Here is a 21530-nt window from a genome sequence, read left to right on the forward strand (position 1 = left end):
AAATTATGTCACATGACTTTCAATCCCCTCCACCTATCCCTTTCATCAAAAAATCATCATATTATATCAAACCTTTCTTCCCATTGACGTGTGACGTCATTTATGGGGTCTATAGTGTTTCCCCGAGACTCCCTGTATCAGAGTAGCAGAAAAACTTACTATATATGATAACTAAAGGACTATCTTGCTTTCATCATTGTTGGAACGTGTATTGTACGATCGCCCTAATGAGTATCTGTTCATTAATTATAACCTGTATAAAGAATATATACAGGATAGTTCATATGTATATATGTAACTTTGTACTAAAATAAACCCTGATATAGTACGAGTTCGGGGAATCATGTTTCGACAAAAGGGACTCTTATCTATTTATGGATGACTCTTAAAAATCAAAGGTACCTGTATTAATTTACACAAATGTAAAAAAGGTTTGTCACTTTGCTAATCATAACCTATATGAATATATAACTTTTAACATTTTCTAACTAATCATAACACCTTTGTATGAAGTTTGCCTTATCAATTTGATAATGTATATTTCATATTGACTTTGGATTTTTTCGTTTATTTATTATTTAAAAAAATATATTTCGTGCACTTTTAAATCCCTGCATGCACATGCTTTTTAAATGGACGATTTGTCTGATGATTATTCTGCTAGAGATCTCTTTTTACATTCCTATATACATATATAATACAATATGCATGCGTAAATGTTTGTATTTTTATTTGCCATATTTACGTGTGGGTGTATTATAAAATGAAAACGAATCCAAAAAAATGTAACTTGCGTAGAACCGTTGAGTACATTAACATGGTGGCCAACATGGCGGTTGAGGCGTTAGCGTCGTGGTAAGACTGAACTGAAATAAAATGAATAATTAGTTTTATATGATGATAGTTTATATAATAAAATAAAATGATAACTATTTAACATACATAATTTTTAAACGTATAACGTATAATCTGTTTCCTTTCATTTTTTTCAATATATAATTAAAAGTAGTTTCAAAATTTAAAAACTAAACATAAATATAAATTAACATCATTTAATATTTACTTATTAAGGTCTGTTCATACCTATCCAGCACGACCCGTATCCTGCAGGTGTCATGCAAGTGCGGATAGTATTCTTTGGTACATTATATGGACGTATTCATACACCATTCGCGCATGCGCATTTACGCATTCATGCGCGTCCATATAGAATGTACTAAAGAATACTGTCCGTACTTGCAGGATACTTGCAGGATTCGGGTCGTGCTGCATAGGTATGAACAGACCTTTATTCGTTAACTATTTTTAACATAAAAAAGTTGGGCTCCGTAAAATTATTATTATTCAATCAAATATTTTTAATTTAAAATTACAATAAAATAATACGTAAATATATTAAAATTAACTACATAATATAATATTAGTCGTATGATTTACTTTGTCGTTTAATTTATTTGGATAATAACCAAGAATTAATGAAACTTATAAAAAAGCATTTAATATGATTGTGTGTATTATATGAAAATTAAATAAGAGCATAATCAAAATTAATATTTATATTAATATATTTCAATATTCAAATAGAGGGGGTCTGGACCTCGAGCGAGTTCGACGCCTATGTCTGCCAAAAATACATTACAGGTAATTGTTAAAAGAAACACGGTATTTTTACTATTATAATCAATTATCATTATATTGTATCATCAATAAATAAAGGTACCGAAACACAATCTGTAATTCACAAACTCGATTATTAATTTACAATTTTTAACAGTATGATGTTTTTTTTTTTAATAATACTATAATATATACTATTATTTTGCCTTATGTATGTTATTGTTATTTTTATTAATTTATACTTTGTAAATAAATTTAAAAATGCTTTATAATGTATATTTATTTATATTTACTATCCCCTTCCTTTCATCCTATCTAATGTCAAAGCTTTAAAGTATACAGAATAATAACATGTGTATATGAACAACTTTTGAGTGTGTGCCTGTCTGTATCTACAATATATTGTTTGCATGAATAATAACACATGAATTAATATGATTTGTAGAACATATTTGAATTTTAATTAACAAGCGTAATAATCGTATAAAAATTGAGTAGTATTTCTGAAAAACATTAATATTGTATGAAGAGAATGTCGATATTTGATTTTTTAATTAGTATAATACTCGCCTAAATTAATATTTTCATAAAATGAGAAAGTCAAAAGATTTCTGTCGCCTTTCTTAATTTATCCTGGAATATCCAAATATTTTCTGAGCCTTTTTTTTTCAGTTTTTTCTCAAGTAGGCGTACATCCATAGTCTAAATTTTCATTAATAATTTGCATACTATTATAAAAATTTCGTTTATTTTCAACGAATGATTTCTATATAATTGATATTGCTAATTTCTATTACGCCGATTAAATGAATAAATATATCCAAGGGCCGAAGAGAGGGGGGGGGGGAAGCTGGGGGAAAAGTTCTGGGGCCCAGACTACTAGAGGGGTCCCGTATCGGGACGTTCGATTGACCGATATTGATATTTCATATTATTCTACATAAAAATACATATATTTATTTAATGCTTTGTTTATTATTTTTCGATCCGCACATTCTTTGAGTCCATGTTAAATCGTACCGGTTATACCATACATTCTTATTCAATTATTTTAAAAATAACAATCAACAAATATGTATTTTGTTAATAATTCTGATAGATTTTTCGCATATTAAAAATGGGTCTATCTCACGGGACCGAAAGTGAAATGGTCGAAAAAGCAAATATCGGAAGGCAAAGATCGAAAATCGAAAGATCAAAAAAAAAGGATGCATGGTAAACGGTACTATGTATATATAATATATATTAGTGGCACTCGGTGAAATTATCTCTCTTTTTGTCATACAGCCTTGTTTAATGTGCGCGCGCAGGATACGGGAGGAAAAGCCTGTTCCTCTTGTATCCTGCTCGCGCAAATTAAGTGAGGATGTACGACGGGGGGAGAGAGACTTTTACCGCACGGCACTGATATATATACTAACCGTTTTTCATATGTATGCACGGTAAACGAACATTTTCGACTTTTTCACGGTCACCCATTAAAAATATATCTACAATATCTTATTTTTAGTTCATCATAGGGCCCGGAATTATTTTCTAGGTCTTCTCAGTATATAGTAAGGTGAATATATCAGTATATACATATAGTAAGGTGACCATTCGTACTGTTTTTACCAGTACAGTACTAGTTTTTTAAGTATCTGTAATAAACCAGTATAAACCATACACTGATAAAAAAGTACCCTTTTTTATGAGTAATTTTGATGAGATAAAACCAGTACACTTTTTTTATCCAATAGATGAATTTAAATATACAAAGCCTTCAGCGAAAATGATGTCTCTTACAAAAATATTGGCAAATTAGTCAAATATTGTCTTACATATGCATCTGCCGAAGGACTTTTTTCTTCGATGAACAATATGGGTCCAATGATAAAACGCAATATTGAATGTTAAAACTTTAAAATGTTTGCTAATCGATAAGAAAAAATTTAACCAGTTCTGTATAGTTCTGTATATTAAAAAAAAATAATTCTTTATATTAGTTTTTAATAATAGAAGTAATTAGAAAAGCAATATTTTTTTGTTGGTAAATTGCCCTGGTTTTCAATTTGTAAAAATTGATCACCTTAGTATATAGCTTAGTACAAAAAAATCAAATAGAATGATTAGGTTATTATTTTTGATTTTGTATTTCAATAGATCATTAAAACGATAATAAATATCTAATAATATCAAATGCATTATATACATATGTAGATTTTTGTTTGTTTTGACAGTAAATTCCCAATCAAATAAATGTATAGTATAATAACTTCGTTCCTGAAGGAAAATCTTGCTGCTCTTTGCTGAAGCCTATACTACATACCTAAAGAATAAACTACAAGCTATGTATTTTTCTGAAATCCAGGCCCCTAAATTTATGAGGTCCATGGCAGCTACCTCTTCTGCCTCCCCCCTCCCTTTGATATGGCGATATAGTCACAATAGCCCAAGATATCAAAGAAATGTAATATTAATAGAAGTGGCTTTAGGTGTTCTTTTGTTGTCAAGTGACATTCTGTCCACGGACAGATCTAAATAATTTTAGCATCAGTCGTATTTGACGCTTGGTGCCCGACGTATGTCCGATAAAAACTTCTCTGTTTGTTTATATTACTCGCAAGATGGGCAAGCATCGGTAAAAATTGCACAATCCATTCAAAAACACACAATAAACAACATGGGATACATTTTTATAATTAAATTGATCCAATTGTATTCCGTGCGTTGTAGCGTATTTATAGAGACGTACCGCGTAAAATTGACAGCAATTATTTATTCGTAAGGGCCCCTCTATTCTTATTACATCTCTCTGCAAAATGTCAGAAATTGACATATTTTTCAAATTTTTTCTTGAATAATTTACATAAGATCTTGTGGATGTGCATATGTGTGTTTGTGTTTAAAAAAATCAAATCTTATTCTAAAAACTACGATTTTATACGACTCATGAATATATTTGTTTTTAAAATGACAAAAGAAAACTAATTTCAAATTATGTTCAAGTGAAACTGGTTCTGATTTCTCTGATAAGCTATTTTTGGTTCAGATATCTCTAATCAGATTGATTTCATATAACTTTAAAAATCAAAAATAAGAATGAAACATTTTTCTTTCAAATTGTGAAGCTTTTTAAAAAGAGGTAAGGTTAGGTTAGGTTGTAAATACAAAATAAACATTTTTCTTTCAACTTGTGAAGCTTTTTAAAAAGAGGTAATGTTAGGTTAAGTTGTAAATACATGTAGACCTACATACATATGTAATTGGAATATTGAACAAGTTTCAAGTCTCAGACTTTCATTGCAAGACAAAATTGTATTCAGGGATTGAAAATTGAATTTAATTGGTTGCATTATGAACATTGATAAAGTCAGCACTATAATTACCTGTTACATAGCAAACTATGATTATACTCAAGGTAAACTTATATAAAACTACATATAGCCTTCTCATTACAAAGGAAATGTCTGGTGTTGAACAATTGCAATTGAATTTAAATAAAGATTGAGTTTTGCACTCAGATCAAGTTTTTTATGTAGTCGAAAATGATAGGTTAGATTAGGTCAAATTTCAGGTTACTTATTCATGCAGCTAAATTATATAAAGAAATTTTTATATTATTAAGATAGTCATCATTATCATATCAAATATATTCTTGGCTCATGTTAGAAATGAGTTTTCGAAACTGTACACTAATTGATCAGGTAAAAGCAAGGGCCAAAATCCTGCGACTGCTTAATAAAAGTGCTAATTATATAATTAGTTAGAATATATTGCTTCTTTTTATACATATACGTATATATTTCATAATGAAAACATCAATATATCAATCAATTCAAGCACAATTGTGAAATGGATGATAAATGTGTGCAAGCATGAGTCTCGTTTTTTATACTTATCAAGCTTTGACCTTGGATAAAGATGTCTACTATAATAATATTCCTCTATTATATTTTCCTAGTACATTTTGCGTCTTATTGTTTGTGAATTACAGATTATGTTACTATAAATATTGTTAGAATGATTATTAAGTATTATTTTTGTACATATTTATTTTCGATGGAATTATTTTCAGGAATTGTTGAGAGAAAAGCAGCAGCATATCGAACGATTGATAAAAGAACAAGAAACAGAAAAAGGTGAATTGGCTAATATGTGTTTGAAGGTAGACCATTTTGAAAAAGAATCAGCTACTCTCAAACTAGAAATTGAGAAGGTATAAAATAAATCTTTTATTTATATACATATGTATGCATATTTATGTATGCCTTTGACTATTTTCATTTTATTTATAACTAGCATTTAGAAGAGATGGAAAAGTTAAAAACAGAACGAGAACGTGTAACTAGGCAGTTAGAAGATGAGAAACAGAAAGTAGATGATTTAATGTTCCGCGCTGAAGAGGACAATATTCACAAAGAAGATTTTGGTGTTAGTTTTTATTTGAATTATGTATATAAATATGCATATTTGTATTTACATATATTTTGTAATTAATTTTATCTTTTTTTTTATTTTATTTTTAGAAATTAAAAGATGAATTAACTGTAAGTATTTTACTATGCTATTTTTAAACTTAAAATTGTCTTGTTTAGCATCAAACACAAGCTTATTTAAACTTTCAGAGCGAGAAAGAAAAACAGGCAGTTACTATCAGTAATCTAAATGCAGAACTATCTAAAATATCGTCTCAATTGGAAGAACTTCAATTGCAAAGTGAGCTAATGTCTTCTCAACATAAGGCTGAAATCGATATAATAACAGCACAACACAAAGATGAAGTGCAAGCTGCCCAAGGTTTTTCATTTTATTAATTTTCTTCATTATGCTATTATCCATGATGTATTGTTTTATTAATCCATGATATATTATTGTTAGATCTCTCTACCGAGCTTCAAAGTTTGTTGGACGAAGCTCATACGTTATTGAGAGAAAAGGACACCGAAAAAGAAAATGTGAATAAAAATCATTTTGATGAAATGAGTAAAATTAAGGTCGAATCTGAAAAAACCATTAACGAATTGAAAACGAAATTAATGGAAACGGAATTAGAATTGTCTACCCAAATAACTTCTTCGAATGATAGTTTAGGAGAATCTGAAAAGAAACTGGCCTTATTGAATGAAAAACTTGAAAAGTCTACTTTGGAGCATACAAACACTATTAGGGATATCAGAAGTCAGTTGGAGCAAAAACAAATTGCACTCGATAATAAAATTCAAGAATATAATCAATGTATGTATATTTTTTTATTAAATTTGATCAAATTTGTGATTTTTTTTTAACGTCATTAATTTTTATTTCAGTAACTGCTGCTTCAAAGGAAACTGAATTAAATTATAAAAAAGAAATAGAGAAAGTAAAAATGCAGTTGAGTTCCAAAAATTTAGATTTTGAAACAATTACTGAAAGCAGTAAACTTTTAGAAGATAATATAACCTCAATGCGATCTGAATTAGATGGTGTCAAATTAGAATTATCAAATAAGGTGACAGAATTAGAATCGGTAGCAAATAATTCCTCAAAAGAATTTAACGTGATTCAAGATGAAATGAATCAATTGAAAGAAAAATTATCTATCAAAGAATTAGAACTGAATAAAACTGTTGATGAATATAAAATTCAACAAGCAACTTTAGAAAAACAAATAGAAGAACACAAACAGCAAGTTAGTGAAAATTTGAAAGAAATTGCGAATTTACAAACACAAATAGTAAATTATAAAGAAGAAGTTTCAAAATCAAATACGACTTTACAAGAAGATCATGCAAAGCAATTGTCAGAACGTGATTCTAAAATTATTTCACTTACAAAGCAAGCCGAGGAGCAAACAGTAGCTGTTAAAAATTTGGACGAACAAATGCATGCGCTTTCCACAGAAAAGAATAAACTTACTGAAGAAATTAAGTCAATTACAGCACAAATGAGTCAATCCCAAACAAAGATTGAAGAATTGGTTAAAAATAATAATGAAACGAATGATGCTCTATCAAATCTCAAACTTCAAAATGGCGATCTTGAAAGACAGATAAAAATGGAAGTAGAAAAATGTGGCGAAATTCAACAACACAAAAGTAAATTAGAGAAGGAAATCGGTGATTTGATGAGCAATTCTAGTAATTCCAATGAACAATTAAGTAGCTTATCGAATAAATTAAGAGAAGCCGAAAATGAAATTTCAAATATGAAAAATATGCTCCGTGAAAATACTGGTAAATTTGAGCGATCCGAACAAGAATTAAATCAACAGTTGGAGCAATTAAAAAGTCAAGCAACCAAAGAAAAAGAAACGTTAGAACAAGAAATTATATCCACGAATGAAATTAAAAGTCGACAAGAAGAAGAAATTAAAATACTTAATAGCAAATTGACAGAACTTCAAGAAAATAGTTCCATTGTTCAAAGTAGCATTGTTGAATTAGAAGCTAAACAAGGCAACGAAAAGACAGATTTACTCAAACAAATACAAATAAAAGAAAATGAGTTGCAAAATTTGAAAAACCAGATAGAAAATCAAATCCAAACCTCTAAAAAAGAACATGACGATTTTACAACAAAATTGAACGACATTGAAAATAAGTTTGAGGAATCAAAGAGTAATTTAACAAAAGTTGAAGAAGATAGTCAGAAAAGCCAGAATGATTTATTACACAAACTGGAACTTTCGCAATCAACACACAATGAATTGGAGAATAAAAATAAGACTTTATCAGATGAATGTTCAAAATTGAAAGAAACCCTCGAATCCCTTAGTCAAGGTAATCAAGATAAAGAAAAATATCTCAGTGATGAATTGAAGAAGTTACAAGAAAATTATACTGTAGCTCAAAAGAATATAACAGAAAAAGAAACATCTTTGAAAGAAGTACAGTCTAAATTGACTGAATTGAATTTAGAAATCAAATCTAACATTGATATAATATCGGAAAAAGACAGACAAATTAACGTATTTGCTGACGAAATGAAGACAATATTAGAAGAAAAGCACACTCTCGATAAAAATTTGAATTCCAAGATATCGGAATGTGAAGAACTTCAACATAAAATAAATTGCATTGACGAAGATCGACTCGCAAAAGAGAGCATCATGTCAAGTCAACAGACAGCTCTTTTCGAACTGAAGAAACGTATAGAAGCACGAGGTAATAAAATTGATGATGCAAACCCTACCGAAACTGCCAGTGATATTAAAAAATTGGACGTAGAGTTGCCAAAGCTTTGTGATATTATTGAAAAAATGTTTGCCTTCAAGGATAAGTATTCAACTTTGGAAAGTGAAATGGAAACATTAAAAGGAAATTCGTGTACAGAAATCGAAACACTCAAAAGTACTAATTTAACGTTAGAAAAGAAATTTGCCGAATCGCAAAAGATTGTAAGTGAGTTGAAAGATAATAATGAAAAATCTGAAAAGTTGAAGTCTATTGTAGAAGCATCCGAAGCTGATATGAAAAAGATAAAATCGACGAGTGATGAAGAGAAAAAGAAATTTGAAGAGTTGAATAAAAAATTGCAGGCTGAATTCGACAACTTCAGAACCAACAGTGTAAAAGAAAATGAACATTTGAAAACACAACTGCAAACCGTTGAATCACAAATCTCTACTAAGAATAAAGAAATAGAATTAGAAAGGAACAGACGAAAAGACATAGAATCTAAATCAGAAACGTATGAAAATACAATAAAAACACTTCAAAACCAAATGCAACATTTGGAAGTGTCGTTAGATGAAAATAGTAATAAGGAAAAATCTGAATTACAAAAAAACACCCTCGATACTCAAAATCTACAAAAGTCACACGAAAAAGAAGTGCAGTCGTTCAAAACTGAAATTAATAAATTAAATGAACAATTACTATCAAAGAACAGTGATTCTACCAATTATAATCTTCAAGTTTTAGCACTGACTCAGGAACTAGAAGTAAGAATATTTGCAATGTAAAATACACGTGATTATTCTGCATAAAGTGATCTCGCGCACGTCACTAAAATCTCTATCTCAAAACATCTGGCACCCAAAAACTACATCAATCGAAAGCTACACCACGCGAAATATTGTACTAACGAGAACTCGGGTGCCAGATATTTCGAATTTGCGATTTTTGTGGCAACGACTGCAATTTGCGGAATAATCCATTTACCATTGTAAACGTTTAACTGTCATTAATATTTTATAACAATATAATTTCAGAAATACAAACAAGACATGATTTTACTAAAAAGTAAATTACAAGTCTTTGAAAACAACAATCACATATCAAAACCTGCTCTGGAGAAAACTCCAGTCGCCGATATCGCCAATAACAAATCTGGGGTCGATGCAAAGAAGTAAGTGGAAATGCATTTACGTTTTAATTTCGCTTGATACGATCCGTATGATTAAATAGCATGTATTGAGTGGCATTAAACAGCACCTATTGAGTGGTTGTGGAGCAACGCCCGTGGTTGATTTTATCAATTACTAGTGGTTTTACCCGGCTTTGCTCGGTATTTGTAATATAAACCGCTTAAACATGGTTAATCTAATAGTAAACATTCATTTGCTTTTTTTATTAAATTTATTTGAATCGAAAAAAATATATATTCAACGATCGTCATAGTAACTTTGATTTGTTTTCGATGCTCCCAACCAAACCTTACATACAAAGTATCGTTCGAAATTATATATATACTAGCTGTATTACCCGGCTTCGCTCAGTGTTTATAAAATAAACCGCTTAAACATGACTAAGCTAATAGTAAACATTTAATTAAAAAAAAAAAATTTAAAAATTAAAAAAAAAATCAAAAAAAAAATTAAAAAAAAATAATAAAAAAAAAAAATCAAAAAAAAAATCAAAAAAAAAATTTAAAAAATCAAAAAAAATAAAAATCAAAATTTTTTTTTGCCTTCTAGGGCTTCGCCCTCAGCGCCCCCCTGAGCCTTTGCCTTCTAGGGCTTCGCCCCTCCACGCCCCCATGAGCAATTGCCGTTTAGGGCTTCGCCCCCATGATCAGTTGCCTTTTAGGGCTTCGCCCCTCCGCGCCCCCATGATTAAATGCCGTCTAGGGCTTCGCCCCCCCTTAGTTAATGCCTTTTAGGGCTTCGCCCCCCGCGCCCCCAAGATTAATTGCCGTTTAGGGCTTCGCCCCCCTTAGTTAATGCCTTTTAGGGCTTCGCCCCTCCGCGCCCCCATGATTAAATGCCGTCTAGGGCTTCGCCCCCCTTAGTTAATGCCTATTAAGGCTTCGCCCCTCCGCGCCCCCATGATTAAATGCCGTCTAGGGCTTCGCCCCCATGATAAGTTGCCTTTAAGGGCTTCGCCCCTCCGCGCCTCCATGATTAATTGCCGTCTAGGGCTTCGCCCCCCCTTAGTTTATGCCTTTTAGGGCTTCGCCCCTCCGCGCCCCCATGATTTAATGCCGTCTAGGGCTTCGCCCCCCTAAGTAAATGCCTATTAGGGCTTCGCCCCTCCGCGCCCCCATGATTAAATGCCATCTAGGGCTTCGCCCCCATGATCAGTTGCCAATAAGGGCTTCGCCCCTCCAGGTCCCCATGGTTAATTGCCGTCTAGGGCTTCGCCCCCATGATCAGTTGCCTTTTAGGGCTTCGCCCCTCCGCGCCCCATGATTAAATGCCGTCTAGGGCTTCGCCCCCATGATCAGTTGCCGATAAGGGCTTCGCCCCTCCACGTCCCCATGGTTAATTGCCGTCTAGGGCTTCGCCCCCCTTAGTTAATGCCTTTTAGGGCTTCGCCCCTCCGCACCCCCATGATTAAATGCCGTCTAGGGCTTCGCCCCCCCTAGTTAATGCCTTTTAGGGCTTCGCCCCCCCTAGTTAATGCCTTTTAGGGCTTCGCCCCCCGCGCCCCCAAGATTAATTGCCGTTTAGGGCTTCGCCCCCCTTAGTTAATGCCTTTTAGGGCTTCGCCCCTCCGCGCCCCCATGATTAAATGCCGTCTAAGGCTTCGCCCCCATGATCAGTTGCCTTTTAGGGCTTCGCCCCTCCGCGCCCCCATGATTAATTGCCGTCTAGGGCTTCGCCCCCCTTAGTTAATGCCTATTAGGGCTTGCGCCCCATGAGGCTGGGCCCCCCGGGCCCCCTTCGGGGCCCCACGGGGCTGCGTCCCTTGTGGCGCCCCCTTTTGAGCCCCATGGGGCTGCGCCCCATGAGGCTGGGGCCCCACGGGGCTGCGCCCCTTGTGGCGCCCCTGGCGGGACCCCATGAAGCTACTCGCCTTGCGCCCCCGCGGGGGTGAATCCATTGAATCGAAAAAAACAAATCGGCGCCCATGGATCGAAAAAAAAAAAAAAATCGAATCACGTGTTCGATGACGTCACCGATCTACGGACGACGACGACGACGACGATGACCAAGGATACATACAAAGTCTCTTTCCAAATTATAGATTAGATAGAAGATTAGATAAATATCGTCAAGCACGGATGTTTTATATACCTTTATTCAGTATGGTCACCCAGTAGGTTTCCGAGGGTTTCCAGAAACCCGTTGTTAAAAAACGGGTTTTCGGAAACCCGTTTTTCCGATTATAAAATTTCCGGAATTTTTATTAAAAATGCTTCAATTTAGAAATATTAAAAATCAATGAATATATAACTTGAAAGCAGGCGCCCCGAGCAACACTTTTCAGTAAATTTCGGTAATAATAAACGAAAAATACATTAATATCAGTATATTTCTGGGAAAAAATTCCCTTAATGTGCTTATTCCATAAAAATATATTGTTCTATTTTGACTTATCCATATTTTTTGGTATTTTTCATCTACATATTTCATAGCCAGCAGCATAGCTCGGTCGTTAAGCTTCTGCTTAGCGCCGGGTTCGATCCCAGGGCCGGGCCTCGAATGAAAAATGCTGTTGGTTAGACCTGGATTTGTGACTTCAGGTTGATCGTTTCCTATCAGAGTTTGCCAATTTTCTCTGATTTCATTGTTGAAACGGTTCCCGGAAAAAATTGGCTAAAACCCCTCCTATACAATATGTCACCTATAATTTGTAATTAATTGTGCAATAAATAAGTTTGTGTACAAATTGATAGATGTCTCATTGATTTGCGAGTTTTTCAGTGTCTCGTAATTCAGTGACTTATATAAAAAAAAAAAAAATGCTGCATTGTAATTGTAATTTGTAATTGGCCAGGAAGGCGCACTGGGGTTTACCTGTAAGGCCTTCCTGGTATATATTTAAAAAAATAAATAAATAAATATAAATTCTATTAACATTGGCATGTCTTGATGAAAAAATTCTAGTGGTACTTTTTTTTTAATCTTGTTATAATATACACATGTATATTTCATTATATTTTTGGAAACCCTTTGTTCCGAAATTGGGGTGACACAATAACTGTAATTACTATATTGTCGTAAATTATCTAATATACGACATCACTGCCTTTATTTGTGTTATGATTGTTTATCTGGCCACAATGACGCGTTAGAGTACTCTGTAATGTCACTGTGGCTAAAATTTTAAAATAAAATATATTATTTCAATCAGATTGCTGGAAGAAAAAGAGGAAGTTGAAGGACAGGTTAACTTTTTAAATTCCGTCATCATCGACATGCAACGAAAGAACGAGGAACTCAAAGCGAGGGTTGAAATTTTAGAGATGGGCGTCTCTCCACAAGAAGTAGAAGAATTCAGTTTGTATGTACATATTGTCATTGTTACGTATTCAATTTATAATATGCATTCACTCATTCAATCTGTGTTATGATTTCAGCAACGGTCTAAAGCCGAAGATGGTAGCACCTCGCATGTTCTGCGATATATGCGACATATTCGATGCCCACGAGACTGAAGATTGTCCCAGACAAACGAATGACGATGTAGATCCCCGCCAAGGAGATAAAAAGAAGTCACCACCACCACCTAGAGCGTATTGTAATATTTGTGAAGGTTGTATACATTGTTATTGTATCATTGTGTACCACTTGTTTTCAAACTATATTGTATTGTTTTTTCTTTTTAGTTTTTGGTCATGCGACGGAAGATTGCGACGAAGAAGAAACATATTGAAGCTCTCCAATTTCTGATAGGCAATTTAGTTTAGAAAATTTATTTGTATTTAACTAGCCTTTGTAAAAGTCTGATAATTGCTATGCTGTGATGCAATTTTAGTGATGAACAAGTGTTATGTATGTTAATAAAATCTGTATGTTAAGCACAGTTAATTGAAATTTTACGTTGGAACCATTATTAATATACAAATTATGTATTCAATTTTATGTTCGCTCATTTTTTACTATTTTGATGTAAACAAATTATTATGTGCATTTTCCAGTTGATGTTTCTATAATATTATGATTCAAGTTATAATCTTGTTGCGTAATTTTTAACTATTACCAATTGTTCTTGTTTGTGTAGTGTAATTATTTATGTAATTGTTACATTGAAATGTTAATTGTTCTAAATTGTTAATGAATAATTTTGAATTTGAAAACGCTTTAGGAAAAATATTTTTTATTGTTGCATTATAAAAATAATAATAATACAATTTATATGTATTAGAGTGCTATTATAGCAAGCATTCTATGATAATCCTAATGTTATGTTTAATGTTGTTTCAAATGCGTTAAAAATGATATGATACTAGTTTATTTGACTGCATACTTAAAGTACCAATTTGAACATCGGTGGACTACATACAGTTATAGCATTAATACATCTGTTTTGTATGTTTTATATCAATGAAATACTATTACTCTAATTACGTTTATAATTACAATGAAATAATAATTTATTTTTTTAAAGAGACTACAATTTTAATCTAATCCGTCCTTCTTTTCCTTGACCGCTTCCTGAAACCAAAATTTGTATATTTTAATTCACAACATATTACAGAAATTGTTTATTTATTCCACGGTTAATAGTTTATACCTTAAACCGTTCCTCGAATAAAGATAATTCAGATATTAAATCGGTGATTGCATTCGTTAAGGCGTCTTGTGGAGTATAGTCTGATGTGGTCTGTATTCTAATCACGAATTTGTGTTCGAGAGGGTGAGGTACTTTGTATCCGGCGAAGAGAACTTTAGGGTCTTTCAATAGTTGACTGCAACAGAAAATGAATTATAAATGCAGTGATATATTAAAAAAAATTCGGATGTGACCAACTCACGACTTTATGTATTTGAGTAATATTTATTAATTATAGTAGTTTTGGACCATTGTGGCTTTACAGGAAGAAACTAATGCGCCACAATGGCCTACATTTGATTAAGAAAAACAGAAAAATAAAAAATAAAAAGCAAAAATGCAAAAGCAGAAAAAACATGATAAAATAAAAAAAAATAAAATAAAAAGAATAAGTGTACAAGAGTGTAAAAATCAAAAATGAAATCCAAAAATCATATTCTTAGTTTCATATTAACAAAAGAAATATAGTACATAAAAATGTACATAAGGAGAAATAAAAAGAAAAAGTAACATAAAATAAAACAATATATACATAAAAATAAAATCATGGCGAGGCCCAAATGGAAGAGAGTAGATCAAGATTCCACTCATACATACATCATATAATTAAGAAAATAATGATGAGCGCAGGTTACCAGATAAATATATTAAAATAATATCCGATAATCTACGCTCACCAAGGTGGAAAATGTCACATTCAGGAACGGCAGCAACGATTTCATTGAGAAGTCGAATAGCTCTTGGTATAGGAGCCATTCGAAAAAGAACTGTGCGAGCAGGAGGTACAACCATCAAATGATGATGTCTACCGCGCACATAATTATTAGGGACATAAAGTCCCAACTGTTCCAGCAACAACGGGCATGACGTATTACCACGCAGTAGCTGGAGAACGAAACGAATTAACGAGAAGTTTCTCCAAAGTTCAAGGGAATTATACCCAAGCATGCCCAAAAGGAAAGGAGTAGGGTAGAGATATGGGTAGTACCCATACTCTTTCTTATAAAGAAAACGAAGAAATGCTTTTTGCACTTTTTCGATAATAAGAGAGTAGTTTGATTCATGCGGATTCCACACAATCGCATTATACTCTAGCTTACTTCTAACAAGCGAGTTGATAAGCAAGCGAGAATACAAGGGGTTGGAGAATAACCTAGCAATATAATAAGGTTACAAAACTAAATTCAATATTTAAACATACATACACATTCACACATACTGGCTATGAGACCATTTTCGATACAAATTGAGCGCAAATGTATTGAAACTTATACAAGACCAAAGTTCTACTTCCGGTTGTTAGATTTTGATCGGATTTTTTTTATTAATTAAAATCATTATATATATTGTTACGTACACCGCCGAGTAAGTGCAATCGGATTAGGCCGAGTAGCATCCCAGAAACTATGTGACCGTTATAATTAGTTTCAAGGATTATCTCTAGACTAAGTGCAAGTAGGCTAAACAATGGCCACCGAATTGGCCGCTATTGGTCCCTTCTCAGAAGTGACCGATACCGTGGGAATACATATCCGGGTACATGCCTAAACAATAGGGAAGTAACCAGACGTCGAAGATGTCCTGAGCGACCGATCCGTTATAAGGCGGTACTTAGGCGATATCAAGACATTCTGGACGGAGCACTGACAGTGCGTGTATATCCTTAATCAACAATAAATGCTGTGAAACGACTTTGGCCTTTTACTTGGATCTTCCACCCAACCTTACGCAACAATATTATACATATTAAATATCAAGAAGATAAAAATAATTTAAAAGATCAAGATAAAATAATGAAATATTGTTTTAAAAAAAAATTACTACTTCTGGTTTACGAATTATGATCAAAACCGTATCAACTCTAAGTTGTACATAAAGAATACAAATAAAAATTTTCAGCTTGATAAGTTTAGGGGTGTGGAAAAAATCGTACTGTCACAAGATTTTTGACTTTTCTAAGAGGAAAAAATCCTCTACTTCTGGTCAATTAAATTTAATGATTTTTTTCATTTTCGTGGCATTGATAAAAGGATTATAGTTGAATTTTATCGTGAAGAGCACACATGTTTAAGGGTTCGAAAAAAATAGTGGAAGAAAAATCGAACAAGAGTACACTGGCATTCCGGTTGGCGGATGATCACCAAATTTTATACATAACTTGGTATTAAGCTTAAATTTCTGAGTTCAAAACAGATATAATTTCGAGTTCGAATATTCTCATGATCACAAAACTTCATCTATTGTTACTACGTACAAAAAGTAAAAAAAGTATAAAGTAAAAAAAAGACAAAATGGACAAAAAAATTGATATGCACATATTTTACAATGTTGTTTTCAAAACCATTTGAGTTTAAAATGGCGACAGTACTTCCATCTGTTTAAATATGTATTAAAATTTATTTAAACAAATGAATGTCAAAAAATAAAATTAAACCAATATTTTTTATTCAATTATATTACAACATTCGAGTCAAAATTTATATTCATCTATAAATTCTTACGTTAGAGCAAAAGAAAATGATATTATTTACCATACTCGACATAACCTCAAAAGATTTATAGAATAGTCTTATGTTAAGTTGGTATAAATCGAAACGCGTCATACTTTCTGATCATATTTCCTAGAGTGTGATCCTCCTTGTTAACTGTAAACACGGCAGCATTGGGTACTTTTGTATCTTCCTCTTTTTGGATTCTGGAAAATGCATCATTTGATTAAAATCATCAAAAGCCCATGTATTATTTTATATCGTCGAACGAGTTTTTAACAAGAACTTACTTGCTTTCACCCTCATAGAGAAGAAACGATTCGAATGTTGGCGGTGCGTTCATATTGACAACAAATACAAAAAGCGATGCGTCAAACCGCGCTAACGCCGAAACTGATCTGACAGTCTTGGTCGTAACAGATCGCTTTCGTACCTTTGGCCAAATCTCTCACTCTGATTTTAATGTGTTTTAAAAGCTGAGGACCCTGTGAAATTAAGAATATTTGTGTCTGTGATAATGTTTCTATTCATTATTAAATATTTAATATAAGTAAATTATTTTACGATCAGAATATTTTGGCGTATTATTTAACTTCAACTAGCTATTATATCGGTGACCGTCACCGCAGCGAAAGTCGAAAAATCGAAAATTTTCATTTACCATACATACATATGAAGAGCGGTTAGTATAGATATCAGTGACGTACGGTAAAACTCTCTCTCCCCTCGACGTACAGCCTCAATTAATTTGCGCGAGCAAGATACAAGAGGAACAGGCATTTCCTGTTCCTCTTATATTTTGTATCTATTCCATTATCCTGCCCGCGCACATTAAGCAAAGCTGTACGACAAAAAGAGAGAGAATTTCACCGCATGCCACTGATATATATTATATATACATAGTACCGTTTACCATGCATACATTCTTTTTGATCTTTCCACTTAAGATCTTTCGATTTTCGATCTTTGCTTTCCGATATTTACTTTTCGATCTTTCAACTTTCGATGCCGTGTACCAGACTCCTATTATATGCATCAAACTATATTTTACGTACAAATATATACATATGTACTTACGTATAGTTTGTTTCAATGCAAACCAATTATCCGAATATTTATGTATATAAAAAATTACATGCATTTATTTAGACTGTATACAATATTTTGTTATACAGTTTTCGTACAAACTTAATAGAGGCTTAATATCAGATACGTAAATAAAATCGTTAAATCTTTTATTTTATAGAACATGAACACTCGCCTTTACAGATCGCTTCAAAGCGACGAGTGCACTTATAAAGAAGTAGAAGAAGAAGAATACAATTAATATAAATAAGCATTTTATACAATGAGAATTCATACAAATATCCACAGTAACATCTATGAAGATATTTTTGCAGCATTTTGTGATCAAATTGTCGAACCTCAAGACGTTGAATAACTTGAGATTAGCAAGATAGATAGGGAAGGAGATGCCAATTCTTATAGAAACCGTTTTAATGAACATCAGAAAAATTTTCAAAATCTGATAAGAAACGATCGACCTGGAGTCACAAACCAAGGTCGGGCCAGCAGCGGGACTCTAGTGGGATTCGAACTCGTGCCCACTCTGCTCGACAGCATAATATGCTTACTACTAGTCTACGCCGCTGGTTATGTATAATCGATTAAAAAAATCAATACAAAGATTATTTTTATTCATTATTTTAGCTTCTTAGTATATAAAAAAAAACGTTAAATCAATTTACTGTACATATATAGAAAAATAAAATGCATTAACTTAAAAATGGTGCGTGTATGAGACACCATATTATGTATGATTGCACGCTGTTGACTTGATGAGTATTTAGAACGCCATTAAAATCATGGTAATAAAATGTCATGGCTTTTTCATCAGTAGTATTGCAAGATTCAAAATTAATTCAACATAGTAATAAAATACTTTCACTAAAAAGTGTGGCGTAAGCGTACAATCAATGAAATATCTGTTTACAATCAATGAAATAATGTTTTGTGATTATATCACCTTTGAACACATGTTAATAATACTATCTGTATCTATTATGTTTGTGTACATAGTACATACAATCAATCATGCATGCATTGGTTTCATATTATAGCCCAGTCGAGATTTTTTATCTAGCATACAAAAGAAAAATAAATTAAAAATTATGATAAATGAACAAAACGATTCTTAAACTGCATAGTACATATATGTATGTAGGTACATATGTATGCCGAAAGTATCGACTATAAATTTTGGAGATAACATGTTTGAACAACCCCACGCACATAATACCGGTGGCGGTAATATACAGACATAGCAAATCATAATATAATAATAAATACAGTATCTCTCTAGATATGTGATACGTTTTCATTTCTGTGAAGTATAAATTGACATGTACAAGTATAAGTGTTTCATATTTATTAAAAAAATTTAATAATAATAATATTAAAAATATTTATTTTATTTTATTTACAATTTTGCCATAGTGACATTACAGGATTGCCCCAATTCGTCACAATAGCTAAGCATAAAAAAGGATACAAGAATAAATATACATATGTAAGATACAAAAACAAAAGGTTGTGGCTATTTGCAGGTACTATATCTGCAAATTCACTGTCAGCGTGTTAACTGTTAAAATTTTGTTTTAAACCTCTTAAAATTTAGTTCGAACTCGTAAAGTGACGTAGTGTAAGAAATATAATCCAAATTAGTTAATATTATTAATTGTTAGAAAATTATTAACATATATGTACAACGTATAATACCTACATACAAGTACAAGCCGCGAACTAGCTAAATGATATAAATCTATAATATTATAATAACGTGCGAAATTGATTTGCCTCATATATGTATAATGAATTGATTAAACAAGTTTAGCATACATTAAATGTAAGAAATTATAATCGGATGCGCATGCGCAGAAGGCTTTGCGCCTGTCGCAGATATAGTACCTGCAAATAGCCAATAATTCGCAGATATAGTACCTGCAAATAGCCAATAATTCGCAGATATAGTACCTGCAAATAGCCAATAATTCGCAGATATAGTACCTGCAAATAGCCACAACCAAAACAAAATGTGGTAAGAAATAAAGATAAAGATAATATAAAAGACAAATAAAATATTATAACACATTTATGATCTCAAACTAAACAATCCCTCTACCAGATCAGAATATCTTAGATTAAACGAATCCACGCTAACAGAAATCTGGTTAAGGAGTTTGATGCCTCTTACAACGGTTCGGTGATTATTCCGCAAAAAGCGATCTCGCGCAGGTCACTAAAATCTCGACCACGGAACATCTGGCACCCAAAAAATCCATCAATCGAAAGCCACCCAGGTGCAATATTGTACTAACGAGAACTTGAGTGCCAGATGTTTCGTGATCGAGATCTTAGTGACGTGTGCAAGATCACTTTTTGCAGAATAATCCGTTTACCCTTACAAGAGGTGACATTGGTATGTGCCACAGAAGAAGAGAACAAACTGTGGCATATAATGTACATGAGTTGGCTGGAAACATTCTGAATTAACTTCGAATTCTACAATAATTTGAAGATTGTTACACACACCAAACCATCCAGTAATTTGTAAAAATGTTTTCTCAAGAATACCTAAGAATTTGCGAATTAAACTGCAAATTTGCTGTACATAGTTGAAATCATAGGAGTTTTTCAATTCTACCTTTAAGTGCGCACTTTTTAATTGTTAAATGATCGAAACATTTTTTTATTTCATACTAAAAATAAAATATTGCTCAATGTAACATTTTTTATTTAACAAAAATATATATTTATTTAATGCGCAATTTCTTTTATTCTAATGCTCAAATGATTCGTTCTATGGATAAAAGGCATTTTTAATGCACCGTTAAATCGTAGTCATAACCCTATGTAAATATGTAATCAACATACAGTTTGAATTATTACATTTCATATTTTTAAAATCACTTTAAGTGTGAGATTAAGGGGGGGGGGGGTCTTAAATAAATGTTGCTTTAGGTCCCGAAATTCATGGCTTCGCCACTGCTGGGGAGTCATTACGATTATTTTCAATATCATTATTGTTGTTATCTGGAATATAGGTATATATGTATGTATGTATATGTACCTATAAAACGATTTAAAACTTATTAATCAAGTTGCGAATCACTAAATAGACGGCTCGAAATTTTTCATTTTTTAATCTGTATGACTGCAAGTATAAAGCCGAATTTCTTTTGTGTAGTTTCTTTTGTGAGTTTTTATGACTCATATGACTCATGAGACAAAAATAAAAACGTTCTCAATGAATGTGTGCAATCAACAAATTTGTACTTTGTTTATGGTCTTTATACTTCCTAGTATACATTTTTTGTCGATAAAACAGCACAAATACTTACAATTGTACGTGACTAAATTGCCAATTTGCTGAAATCGCTACACATCCGCGAAAATGTTTTTTTTTAAAACTCGCCATTTAGTAAGAGGTTCACGTAGTTGGCTACGGCCACAGTTTGAGAAG

At 32.4% G+C, this 21530-nt stretch overlaps 2 protein-coding genes across 2 annotated transcripts in view; one reads left to right on the forward strand and one right to left on the reverse strand.

Moving 5' to 3' along the window:
* CLIP-190 (Cytoplasmic linker protein 190) overlaps positions 1 to 14350 on the forward strand; it is an 86406-nt gene extending 72056 nt beyond the window's left edge. The window contains exons 10-20 of the mRNA XM_077441761.1: positions 1585 to 1641; positions 5675 to 5815; positions 5899 to 6030; positions 6126 to 6146; positions 6225 to 6396; positions 6478 to 6834; positions 6906 to 9520; positions 9791 to 9927; positions 13098 to 13247; positions 13324 to 13499; positions 13573 to 14350. Of these exons, the coding sequence (XP_077297887.1) occupies positions 1585 to 1641; positions 5675 to 5815; positions 5899 to 6030; positions 6126 to 6146; positions 6225 to 6396; positions 6478 to 6834; positions 6906 to 9520; positions 9791 to 9927; positions 13098 to 13247; positions 13324 to 13499; positions 13573 to 13619 (4005 nt within the window). The 3' untranslated portion in view covers positions 13620 to 14350. The remainder of the gene's footprint in view (positions 1 to 1584; positions 1642 to 5674; positions 5816 to 5898; positions 6031 to 6125; positions 6147 to 6224; positions 6397 to 6477; positions 6835 to 6905; positions 9521 to 9790; positions 9928 to 13097; positions 13248 to 13323; positions 13500 to 13572) is intronic.
* Positions 14042 to 17420, reverse strand: Polr2J (DNA-directed RNA polymerase II subunit RPB11). Its single transcript, XM_077441791.1, has 4 exons — positions 17299 to 17420; positions 17125 to 17214; positions 14481 to 14655; positions 14042 to 14401 (listed from the first exon to the last, which is right to left on the reverse strand). Exons 1-4 carry the CDS (start codon positions 17349 to 17351, stop codon positions 14366 to 14368), a joined length of 354 nt encoding a protein of 117 aa, XP_077297917.1. The 5' UTR covers positions 17352 to 17420; the 3' UTR covers positions 14042 to 14365.
* Between the last annotated feature and the right edge of the window lie 4110 nt (positions 17421 to 21530).

Source organism: Arctopsyche grandis, chromosome 11 (assembly GCF_051622035.1).
Source record: "Arctopsyche grandis isolate Sample6627 chromosome 11, ASM5162203v2, whole genome shotgun sequence".
In the NCBI taxonomy this organism is placed as follows: domain Eukaryota; kingdom Metazoa; phylum Arthropoda; class Insecta; order Trichoptera; family Hydropsychidae; genus Arctopsyche; species Arctopsyche grandis.